The sequence below is a fragment of the Jaculus jaculus genome, chromosome 16 (genome assembly GCF_020740685.1).
Source record: "Jaculus jaculus isolate mJacJac1 chromosome 16, mJacJac1.mat.Y.cur, whole genome shotgun sequence".
NCBI lineage: Eukaryota > Metazoa > Chordata > Mammalia > Rodentia > Dipodidae > Jaculus > Jaculus jaculus.
Window position 1 is genome coordinate 10,100,315 of NC_059117.1, and position 12,739 is coordinate 10,113,053.

Sequence of the window (12,739 nt, forward strand, 5' to 3'; positions counted from 1 at the left end):
ATCATGATGCCTTGTGAATCATCCCAAGGTCATTTTTTTTTTTTTTGGTTTTTTGAGGAAGGGTCTCACTGTAGACAAGGCTGACCTGAAATTCACTATGTAATCTCACAGTGGCTTTGAACTCACTGCGATCCACCTACCTCTGCCTCCCACCAAGGTCAAAATTGTTTAAGTGTAGATGCTCACTGAGGAGCTAGGGCACTTCATGCTGCTTACACAGTCGAAAGCTGAAGAAACAAGTGCCAGTGGAGTGGAATTGAGTTTTAATTACGAGGGTTTGGCTGCATGTTCATGTGCAAGTTCTAGACGTTGGAAATAAAATCTGTCCTGGATCTGATAAACTAAATGCACAAAAGATGCTCATTTGGGAAGTAAAAATTTGTTCAGATGATGGTGACCATAAAGATAAATTCACCTAGGTTATAAATGTGGAAGTATGTGTGGCAAGAACTGGACAGGCAGGAGAGCAGAAGGACACGGGAGAATGTGATTACAGATTAGACAAAGCCCAAGCATTTGAAATCCAAAGACAAATTCCAAAGATTAACCAAAATCTTTTAATTCTGTTCAAGAAAGACGCTTTGCAGTATGAGCAATGGACTTTTACCTAAGTAAATTAATGCCTGGATTACTTTTTCTTCAATAACAGTATTAGACCTATGAGGATATGTAAAATAGGAATAAGCAGTCAATATCATAACAAAAAACATGAATAGTAATAGAGTTTATATAAAATTTTATTGTATGTACAGTATTCCATTCACTTACAATCTCTAAGGCTACAATTATTGTCAGTCCCACGTTGAAGATGAGAGAGCAAGCTTCTAAAGTGACTTTCCTAAAAACTATGCAGTAGAATTTGGATTTAAGATCATGTCTTCTAGGTTTTAATACTGTGTCACTTTCTTTGCATGTTCTTGCTGCCATGCTACTTGGGTATAATGCTTAGTGTTGGATTATCTCCTTCATTTGTTGCTTTCATAGTATTATGCCCACCACAGTTGCTCATTCAACAGTAAATAAAAATATTTCAAAATTATTTTAATAGTTTTTTTATGAGAAATGTATATTGCTTTCTGTTAATTCTTTTTTTAAAATATATGGTTATTTATGAGAGAGAGAAGGGAAGAGAGGAGAAGGGAAAGAGAATATAGATGTGCCAGGGCTTCTTGCAGCTGCAATTGAACTCTAGACGCATGTAACACTTTGTTTTTCTGGCACATAGGTATTGGGGAATCAAATCCAGGCCAGCTGTCTTAGCATATAGCACCTTTAACCTATGAGCAAACTACCCAGCCTACTATTGATTCTTAGTAGTTGACATAAACACCAAATGCTTCCATCAAGGAATTTGACAATGAGAAAATGGTATATGTGTGTAAATATATTCTGTTGTTTAAGTGTTGTAAGAAAGGTGCTGATTATATAACATGCTAGGTGAGCAAGACAAGAGATTTGAAGGAGGAAGTAGATGTGATTTGGGTCTTGTAGAAGATTTGTGGTTTTTTAAAGTAAACAAATATTCTAAATAGATACAGAGAAAGCTAAGAGTAAAATTTTATACTAGAGAGAAGTGATAGATTAAATTCATCAAGGCACATGATTGGGAACAGAACAGGAACAGAGATAACATGCATGCCAGAGGAGGTTAACTTATTATCTGTAGAGGCAAGGTCAAATATACTATTTGAATATTTTGGAAATTTTTCTGAGGAAAATTTTAATCATTTGTATTCTTTTTGTTTCTCACAGTTGGATATTTGGTTCGATTACCAAGAAGTTTTCGCTTGACTCAAGATACTGTGAAAATAGTGGGATCACCACATTTTCCTGGTATTCATAACTGTTTAGTAATTTAAATAAAGTTATTACATTTGTTTATAATTTAACACATTTTACACAAAAGAGTCATGTTTCTCATTTACCCTAGTCTCCTAAGGTTCTTTTCTTTCTGTAAGAATGAATTAAAGTTGTTTCCATGTACTTAGAGTCACCCAGGTCTAATTCTGTGCACTCTGCTTAAGTGAGCAAAGAGTGATTATTTCTAAAAGTTGGCTTATTTTGCTTATAGTACTTTTGCTTGTAATAATATAATACTAGGTATAATGTGAAATGTGGGTAATGTAAAGTATGCTAAAATCATAAACACTTGTGTGAAACAATAGATAATTTGCATTTTGAATTGTATTTTTTCAATGACTAATGATGCAGTTCTTTTCACATATGCATGCATGTATTTACTATGTGTGTATGTTTGTGCAGAAATGCATTTCAAGTCTTTTGTGTGTATATTAATTGCTGCTGCTACTGTTGAGTTGTAGAGTTTGTTATGTATTCTGGCTGATGGACTCTTGTGAGATATACAACTTGCAAATATATTTTTCCCATTGTGTAATTATATTTTCAATTTCTGAGTGTATCTTTATTATTTTGTATATGTATATGCATATATGTACATATCACCACACACATATGATCTAAGGACAGTCTTGGGGTGCTTTTCATCTCCTTTCACCTAGCTTGAGACAAGGCCTTCTTTGTTTTCTCTACTGCTGTGTGTCCACCAGTATAGCTGGCCCATGTGCTTCAGAACACTCTTGGCTTTGCCTCTTGCTGTCATAGATATTTTGGGGTTTCAGAAGTATGTGACACTTGGCGTCTGGGTTTATGTGTTGGGGAATAAGTCTCAGGCCAGCAAGCTTGGGAGCAAGTACCTTTAACGACTGAGAAATCTCTCCCCAAATCCTCTTAATGTGTCTTTTGAAGAATATATTTTAAACTTTTCTAAATTCTCATTTTTTCCAGGTGAATTAGGTGTCATATGTAAGAAATTAGCGCTTCATCAGTGATTAACAATGTTCTATTTTCCTTTGTTTAATTTAATAATCTCACAGTGTTTACTCTTACATTTATGTATTTGATCCATTTTGTGGTAATTTTGCTTATCATGCAAGGCAGAAATAAAACTCATATTTACCATATGGCTTATCTGTGGTGGTTTGAATAAGATGTCTCCAATAAACTCATATGTTTTGAATGCTTGGTCCCCAACTGGTGGTGTTTGGGAAGTAGAGCCTTGATAGAGGTGTGTTGCTGGCAAGATTAGGCCTGTTGTAGCCAGCACCTTCTTGTCAGCCTTCAGCTTACTCTCTTCTCCTTATTTCTACCTGCTGTAGCAGAAGTGCTTGTGCCAGGCTATCACCGGCCATCATGACGCTTCCCTTTAAAATGGTTTTAGTCAAAATAAACTCTTTGCTCTCATTAGCTGCTTTTGGTTAGGAGCTTCCTCCCAGTAATAAAGCAGATGCAAGAGAAAATTTGTACTAGGATGGGGGTCATTGCTACTAGAAACCTAAATCAGTGGCCTTGGTCTTTTAGATCTGATTTGCAAGAGCAATGTGGAAGGATTTTGAAGGTTTGTACTAAGAAATGTCTTGAAGTGCTGTTAGCATGCTAGGAGAAACCATTCTGGCCAAACTTGGAAGTTCTAAGTATAGAAAGAACTGTGGACCTGTGGACTGCGAAGCTTGTCTTGTGAAGGGAAGAAAGAGCTCTGTTTGGACTGGAGTAGCACAGCTCATGGGAGAGGCTGTCTGTGCTCTTCCTGTGTTCTGAGAACCTGAGCAAGGTTGAATTTAGAAGAAATGTACTGGGGTGAGCAGAAGGCTATGGCACAGAAAGAAAGTTTTAGCTGCAGAGTACAGCCTATTCAACTGAAATATTTGACCAATTTCCACTATTGGGATTGAGCCAGCTGTTCTGGATTGGGAGAGCAGCAAGAATGTTGACTCTTTAGAAAGTAGGGAGTCTGAAGACAGAATGCTGAAGGGATCTTCCTTCTGTTCAAGTTGACGTTGTTTCCCCTGGATTACCACATTTTGTAGCCTACCTGATACTATGGGACTTTTGTTTGAGGCAAGCCCAAGAGACTGACCTTTCTATTTTTAATGAGAGAGGGGTGGGGAGAGAATTAGCACACCAGGGCCTCCAGCCACTGTAATCAAACTCCAGATGCATGTGCCCCCTTGTGCATGTGTGACATTGTACACTTGTGTCACTGTGCATCTGGCTTACATGGGACCTGGAGAGTCAAATAGGAGTCCTTAGGCTTTGCAGACAATCGCCTTAATTGCTAAGCAGTCTCTCTAGCCAGATACTATGGGATTATAATAACTGCAGGAAATATGGGGTCATTGGATTTGCAAAACATTTATTATTATTATTATTATTATTATTTTAGTTTTTTGAGGTAGGGTCTCATTCTAGCCCAGGCTGATGTGGAATTCACAATGGAGTCTCAGGGTGGCCTTGAACTCACAGTGATCCTCTTATCTCTGCCTCTCAAGTGCTGGAATTAAAGGCATGCACCACCACACCTGGCTACATTTTTTTTTTTTTAAATGGCTACTGGGCAATGTGAGGCAGGGTATTGAAGCTGTGTGAGGGCTGATGGAAGCTGTGAGCATGAACCATGAGTTGCAGTGGATACTGTAGAATTTTTGAGGTTTCTGGACTATAGAATGGCTACCAAGAGAATTGATAGTTTGGCATAGAGATTTCCCATGCTTTGGGCAACATAGCTGGAGTGGTAGAATTAGAACCCCAGAAACTTTGTTACTGGTTATAGTTGTAAGGTTTGGAGTGACAGGGTTTGCCCTGTTGGTTTGAGATCTTACATTGGTTCGGTCTTTCCTTACCATGCAATCTTTTTCAATATGAATATGCTATTATGTGGTTTTGGTTTTACAGGCTCACAGTTAAAAGGTCTTGAACTTTGAGGATGCTTAGATAGTGGTGGAATTGATAAAAATAATGAGGACTATAAAGTTGGACTGCATGCATTTTACATCGACATGGTCATGAGTTTTAGGGAGACAGGGCTGGAATGTGGTAGTTTGAATCAGATGTCCTCCATAATATCTTGTGATTTGCATATTTGTTTCCCAGCTGGTGGCAAGTTGGGTGGTGGAGTTTTGCTGGAGGAGGTGTGTTGTTGGGGGTGGGTTTTGGGGTGTTATAACTAGCTTGCCTTTGCCAGAGATCGCCTCACTTTCCTGTTGCTACTTTGTACCTGCTGTGGCAGAGGTGATATCCAGCCTGTGCTCATGCCATGTTTCCTCTGTCAGCATGGAAATTCCCCTAGAGGCTATGAAGCCAGAATGCTTTCTTTTCATTAGCTACTTTTCGTCAGGTGTTGTGTCCCAGCAATGCAAAGGTAGCTTCAGTAGGCCTCATGAGCTCCTTCTCCATCTATGACTGAAAGCTAACTGGCCCTGTCTTTTGCAGGTAAACACAGTGGCTATGATTCCATGAGTTCAATCCCTATGTCATGTCCAGATGACGGAGTTCCATAGAAGTCCTCCCATCCTTCTGCCCTTACATTGGATCTCATCCTTCTTATATGATTTTCCTTGGGCCTTTAACAAAGTACATATGGCCTATATAGGGCTGAACACTCAAAAGTCACTTATTTTCAGAACTTTGACCAGTTATTAGCCTCTGCATTAACCTACTACATAAAAGATGTGTGTATGTATATGTATATGTATATATATGTATGTATGTATGTATGTGTATATATATATATATATATATATATGCATATGTATATGTATATGTATATGTATATGTATATGTATAAATATGTATTTGGGAGAAGTGGTATGCCAGAGCATCAACCATGTAATTGTACTCTAGTTGCTTGCATCACCTAGTCAGCATGTGTGACCTTGCACATGCCTCACTTTTGTGTGGCTTTGGTGGGATCTGAAGAGAGATCAAACATGTGTCCTTTGGCTTTGCAGAAAAGTGCCTTAACTACTAAGCTATCTCTCCAGCCCCCAAAGCAGTATTTTTGACAATGGTTGAGAATAGCACTAATCCGTGGGTGAAAACATGGATATTTAGAAGGAAGATTGACAGAGCATCCATTTAGGAAAACAGTAGAAGTAGGATCCTTCCTATGGCCCATGGCTTCACCAGCTATGGATTTTGAATATGGGTCTGGGATTACAAGAGCAGGCATGCATTCCCTCTGTGGAATGAACCTCAAATTCCATCATAAAGTGGTTACTTATCTCCATAACAGTCATGCCACTATTATTCCAATGGGCACATCTGAACTGGCATGTCAGTATTGTACCACACAGGGACAGCACTTGGTGAGACCATTGACTCTTTAGTAGCTGGCATAGTGCCCTCAAGCGTTATAAATGCCAGCCAGGAGGGAGGAATCTCCCCAGCTCCGTTTCAGCTTGGCTTCTCTGTTTCTGGTAACCCAAAGTATGAGGTGTTTCCAGCAGCAGGGTTTTACCTTTTAGTTCAAGCTGGCAAACAAGAGCCGTGGCTACATCCTGAAATGTTTTGGGTCTTTTCTGACCAATACCTCATAGGAATGAATCCCACATACTCTGGTATTTTCTCTTAGTAGGCCATGGCTTCCGGAAACAGTGTTATTCATCCATACACTTGTACCTCTGTTTATTCTCTTATTTTTTTTCAAGTATATTTTTAATTAGTTACAAACTAGTAGGCTTTTTTATGAATTTTTTTTTGGCTCCTAAGTTTTGGTTAATCCTATTCCCATTTTCTCACCTCCCATTCTCCCTCCTTATTTCTGCTTAACCTTTTCCAGTATTAGTATTTTCCCCAACTACTGTGGCATTTTTATTGATGTCATTAGCTAGAGCTTTTGAATTTAGATTATAAAAGTTTTATTTAAATGATAATTTTATCCTTTCATTTTATTGGAAAACATTAAAATGGCTTAATATTTGTATTCAGCAGGTAGTATTTATATAACAAATAAATTATTTAAATCCACTTTTGAAATATTTAATTTATTTATTTGTTTGAGAATGAGAAAGAGGTAGAGAGAGAGAATGGATGGGTCAGGATCTCTAGCGACCGCAAACGGATGTCAGGTGCCTGTGCCAACTGGTGCACCTGACTTTTACATAGGTGCTGGAGAATCGAACCTGGGTCTTTAAGTTTTGCAGGCAAGTGTCTTTAACTGATAAGCCATCTCTCTTGCCCTAAATCCATTTTATACTGTCATTTAAATCAGAATTTTAATATTATGGCTCTATAACAGTTGGATATCTGGTACTTTTAAGCCTGGAATGTCTTTAGTTTCTTATATTGTGTGAGGTCTTTCAGTTTCTATACATGTTGACCATTTTTTGTGGCCTATGATTCTCCTTTATGCTTGTTCACTTTTTACTTAATCTGTTAAGTTCAGTTAGTTTTCTGTTTTGGTTCACTCATGTATTATTTTATTCCATTATCATTCCTTTACATTTTTTAAAATTTAATTTAATTTAATTTGTTTCTCAATTTTTTAAACATTTTCCATGAGTATAAAAAATATCCCATGGGAATAACCTCCCCCACTTTTCCCCTTTGAAATTCCATTCTCCATCATATCTCCTCCCCATCTCAATAAGTCTGTCTTTTATTTAGTTGTCATGATATTTCCCTCCTCTTATGATGGTATTGTGTAAGTAGTTTCAGGCACTATGAGGTCATGGGTATTGAGGCCATTTTATGTCTGGAGGGAGCATGTTGTAAGGAGTCCTACCCTTCCTTTTGCTCTTAAATTCTTTCCGCCACCTCTTCCGCATTAGACTCTGAGCCTTGGAAGATGTGATTGAGATGTTACTTGGTACTCTAGTCACTTCTTTCCAGCACCATGATACCTTCTGAGTCATCTCAAGGTCACTGCCATCTGAAAAGAGAAGATTATCTACCCAAAGTGAGAGTAGTGTTAATATAAGGGTATGAATATTAAGAGAAGTGCTTACTGGGCAGTTTGATAAGCATTGTATATACATTTATCCAGACATCAGCAGATGTTGCACCCCTAGCACTCATGACTACCCCTGTTTTAAGTTTTTAGTATCAGGGATGTATTCCATCCCTTGGAATGGGCCTCCAATCCAACTGGAGGGCAATTGTTTTCCACCATGACAGATGTGCCACTATTGCACCCGTTGGCTCATGTGGTCTGGCTGGCCAATTATAAGGCTTGCAGTGTCCACTGTTGAGTATCTTCACTGCTGGTATCTCTTTTTCCCATTGAGCTACATGTAGTATGGCTTCTTCCAGCTTTCTTTTAGTTGGTCTACATGGAGGAGGTTACCAGCTCAGTTCAGCAGGATTTCTCAGTGGCCTTGCAGCCCAAGTATGTGGAGTCTTCAGCAATAGGGTCTTACCATCTATTCCTGGTAGGAAACCAAGGGCCTCGGCAGTGGCGTATAATGTTTTGGGGGTATCAGGGACCTCCCTGGCCAACAACTCACTGGAAGGTATCTCATCCCTGGCACTGAAAATTTACTACCAATGACCTATGGCTCCTGAGTGTTCCATTGTCCAAAATTAGATTATTCCATATGATTTATTTATATCCTCTTAGATTTTGATTAGCCCTCTCTCCACCTTTCCTTTACTCAATCTCCTCCCCTGACCTCACTTTAGGCCTTTTCACCCTCATTAATCTATTATTCTACTTACATATATACTATACCAACCTATTAAGTACCCTCCTCCCTTCCTTTCTCTTACCTTTGTATTGACTTTTTAGCTTACTGGCCTCTGCTACTGAGTTTTTTCCTTCTCACACAGAAGCCCAATCATCTGTAGCTAGGTCGACATATGAAGGAGAACATGTGGCACTTGGCTTTCTGGGCCTGGGTTACCTCACTTAGTATAATCCTTTCCAGAACCATCCATTTTTCTGCAAATTTCATAACTTCATTTTTCTTTACTGCTGAGTAGAATTCCATTGTATAAATGTGCCATATCTTCATTATCCATTCTTCAGTCGAGGGACATCTAGGCTGGTTCCATTTCCCAGCTATTGTGAATTAAGCAGCAATAAACATGGTAGAGCATGTACTTCAAGAAATGAGATGAGTCCTTAGGATATATGCCTAGGAGTGCTATAGCTGGGTCATATGGTAGATCAATCTTTAGCTGTTTTAGGAACCTCCACACTGATTTCCACAATGGCTGGACCAGATTACATTCCCACCAACAGTGTAGAAGGGTTCTTCTTTTTCCACATCCCCACCAGCATTTATGATCATTTGTTTTCATGATGGTAGCCAATCTGACAGCAGTAAGATGAATCTCAATGTAGTTTTAATCTGCATTTCCCTGATGACTAGGGACGTAGAACATTTTTTAGATGCTTAAATGCCATCTGTATTTCTTCTTTTGAGAACTCTTTATTTAGCTCCATAGCCCATTTTTTAATTGGCTTGTTTGATTTCTTATTATTTAATTTTTTGAGTTCTTTGTATATCCTAGATATTAATCTTCTATCAGATTTATAGCTGGCAAAGATATTTTCCCATTCTGTAGGTTCCGTCTTTGCTTTATTTACAGTGTCCATTGCAGTACCGAATCTTTGTAATTTCATGAGGTCCCAGTGGTTAATCTGTGGTTTTATTGCCTGAGAAATTGGGGTTGTATTCAGAAAGTCTTTGCCAAGACCAATATGTTGAAGTGTTTCCCCTACTTTTTCCTCTAGCAGTTTTAAGAGTCTCAGGTCTGATGTTAAGTTCTTTAATCCATTTGGACTTAATTCTTGTGCATGGAGAGAGAGAAGAATGTATTTTCATCATTCTACAGATACATATCCAGTTTTCCCAACATCATTTGCTGAAGGGCCTGTCTTTTCTCCAGTGAGTAGTTTTTTCATTTTTATTGACTATCAGGTGGCTCTAGCTACGTAGACTTACATCTGGGTCCTCTATTCTGTTCCATTGATCTACATGTCTGCTTTTATGCCAGTACCATGCTGTTTTTGTTACTATGGCTTTGTATTATATGTTAATATCAGGTATGGTGATACCACCAGCTTTATTTTTTGTTGCTCAGTATTATTTTAGATATTTGAGGTTTTTTGCGATTCCAAATGAACTTTTGGATTGTTTTTTCTATCTCCATGAGGAATTCCTTTGGAATTTTGATGGGGATTGCATTAAATGTATAGATTGCTTTTGGTAAGATTGCCATTTTCACAATATTGATTCTTCCAATCCAGGAACAAGGGATGTTTTTCCACTTCCTAGTGTCTTCTGCAATTTCTTGGTTGAGTGTTTTAAAGTTTTCATTGTAGAGATCCTTTACTTCCTTGGTTATGTTTCCTCCAAGGTACTTTATTTTCTTTGATTCAATTATGAATGGGAGTGATTTTCAGATTTCATCCTCTGTGTGTTTGTTGTTAGCATATATGAAGGCTACTGATTTCTGTGTATTTATTTTGTATCCTGCTACATGGCTGTAGGTTTTTATCAGCTCTAACAGTTTGCTAGTAGAGTCTTTAGGGTCCTTTATATATAGAATTATGTCATCTGTAAATAATGATAACTTGATCTCTTCCTTTCTAATTGGTATCCATTTTATGTGTTTCTCTTTCCTTATTGCTGTGGCTAAGATTTCCAGTAGTATATTAAATTAAAGTGGGGACACTGGACACCCTTGTCTTGTTCCTAATATTAGTGGAAAAGCTTCCCGTTTTTCCCCATTTAGTAATATGTTGTCTGTAGGCTTGTCATAAATAGCCTTTATTATATTGAGATATGTTCCTTCTATTCCCAGTCTCTGTAGGACTTTTATCATGAAGGGATGTTGGATTTTGTGAAATGCTTTCTCTGTGTCTAATGAGATGATCATGTGATTTTTGTCCTTCATTGCATTTATGTAATGTATTACATTTATCAATTTGCATATATTGAACCATCCCTGCATCTCTGGGATAAAGCCTGATTGGTCAGGGTGAATGATCTTTCTGATATATTCTTGTATTCTGCTTCCCTTTTGTTGAGAATTTTTGCATATATGTTCATGAGGGAGATTGGTCTGTAATTTTCCCTTTTTGTTCTATCTTTGCCTGGTTTTGATATCAGGGTGATGCTGGCTTCATAAAAGGAGTTTGGTAGAATTCCTTCTTTTTCTATTTTATGGAAAAGATTCAGAAGAAATGGGGTTAGCTCTTCCCTGAAGGTCTGGTAAAATTCAGCAGTGAATCCATCTGGGTCTAGGCTTTTTTAGTTGGGAGATTTTTGATAGCTGTTCGGATCTCCATGCTTGTTATAGGTCTATTTAAGGGATTAATCTCATCTTGATTTAATTAGGTAGATCATATAAATCAAGGAAATCATCCATTTCTTTCAGATTTTCATACTTTGAGGAGCATATGCTTTTATATTATGTCCATGTGAGTTTTTGAATTTCTCTGGCATCTGTTGTGAGGTTACCTTTTTCATCTCTAATTTTATTAATTTGTGTCTCTTCTCTCTTTCTCTTGGTCAGATTTGTAAGGGTTTATCAATCTTGCTTATCCTTTCAAAGAACCAACTCTTTGTTTCATTGATTCTTTGGATTGTTTTTTTAGTTTCTATTTCATTAGTTTCTGTCCTAATCTTTATTGTTTCTTCCCATCTGCTAATTTTGGGTTTGCCTTGTTCTTCTTTTTATAAGGCTTTGAGGTGAAGCATTAGGTCAATTACTTGTGACCTTTCTAATTTCTTAATATAGGAACTTAAAGCTATAAATTTACCTCTTAGGACTGCCTTCATTGTGTCCCAGAGATTTTGGTATGCTGTGTTCTCATTATCATTTGACTCTATAAATATTTTGATTTCCCTCTTGATTTCTTCATGGACCCATTCATCATTTAGTAATGTGTTATTTAATTTCCATTATATTGTGTATGCTCTATAGCCTTTCTTGCTATTGATTTGTAGGTTGATTCCATTGTGGTCAGACAGAATGCAAGAAACTATTTAAATTTTCCTGTATTTGTTAAGATTTGCTTTGTGTCCTAATATCTGATCTATTTTAGAGACTGTTCCATGTGCTGCTGAAAAGAATGTATATTCTACAGCATTTGGATGAAATGTCCTGAATATATCTGTTTGGTCCATTCCTTCTATGACCTCATTTAGTCCAGATGCCTCTCTGTTTATTTTTTCCCGGGATGACCTGTCAGTTGATGAAAGTGGGGTGTTGAAGTCACTCACTACCACTGTGTTTGGTGTTATCTGTGACCTTTGTTCTAATAGTGTTTGTTTGATGAATTTGCGGGCCCCCATGTTAGGTGCATATATGTTTAGGATTGTAATATCTTCCTTTTGGAGGGTGCCTTTAATCAATATAAAGTGGCCTTCCTTATCTTTCTTAACTAATGCTGGACTGAAGTATACCTTGTTAGATATTAGGATAGCAACCTCTGCTTGTTTTCTAGGTCCATTTGCTTGAAACACTGTTTTCCAACCTTTCACCCTAAGATAGTATCCATCCTTTGTAGAAAGGTGGGTCTCTTGGCAACAACAAATTGAAGGACCCTGCTTTCTAACCCAGTCTGCAAACCTATATCTTTTCGTTGGGGCATTATGGCCATTGATATTAAGAGATATTTTTGAAAGGTGTGGATTCATTTTTGCCATTTTTTTGTAGTTCTTCTGGTTTTACCTTTGCTCTCTTGTGTTAACTAGTATTTGAGTATTGTTTGTTTTTTCCTTGTTCCTTGTATGTGTGATTTTCTTTTTCTTCAGCATGGAGGATTCTTTCAAGTATTTTCTATAGAGCTGGTTTGGTCTTCAAATAGTTCGTTAGCCTGCTTTTGTGGTGAAATGTCCTTATTTCTCTGTCTATTTGGATGGATAGCTTTGCAGGATAAAGTAATCTTGGTTGACAGTTGCTATCTTTCAGAACCTGGAATACATCAATC

At 37.6% G+C, this 12,739-nt stretch overlaps 1 protein-coding gene across 2 annotated transcripts in view; it reads left to right on the top strand.

Moving 5' to 3' along the window:
• The window catches only part of LOC101611450 (zona pellucida binding protein), a 64,960-nt gene that overhangs the window by 793 nt on the left and 51,428 nt on the right, over positions 1-12,739 (top strand). For both annotated transcript variants that reach the window (XM_004652711.2, XM_045135445.1), the window contains exon 2: positions 1,753-1,833. In XM_004652711.2, coding sequence (XP_004652768.2) covers positions 1,753-1,833 — 81 coding nt within the window. The remainder of the gene's footprint in view (positions 1-1,752; positions 1,834-12,739) is intronic.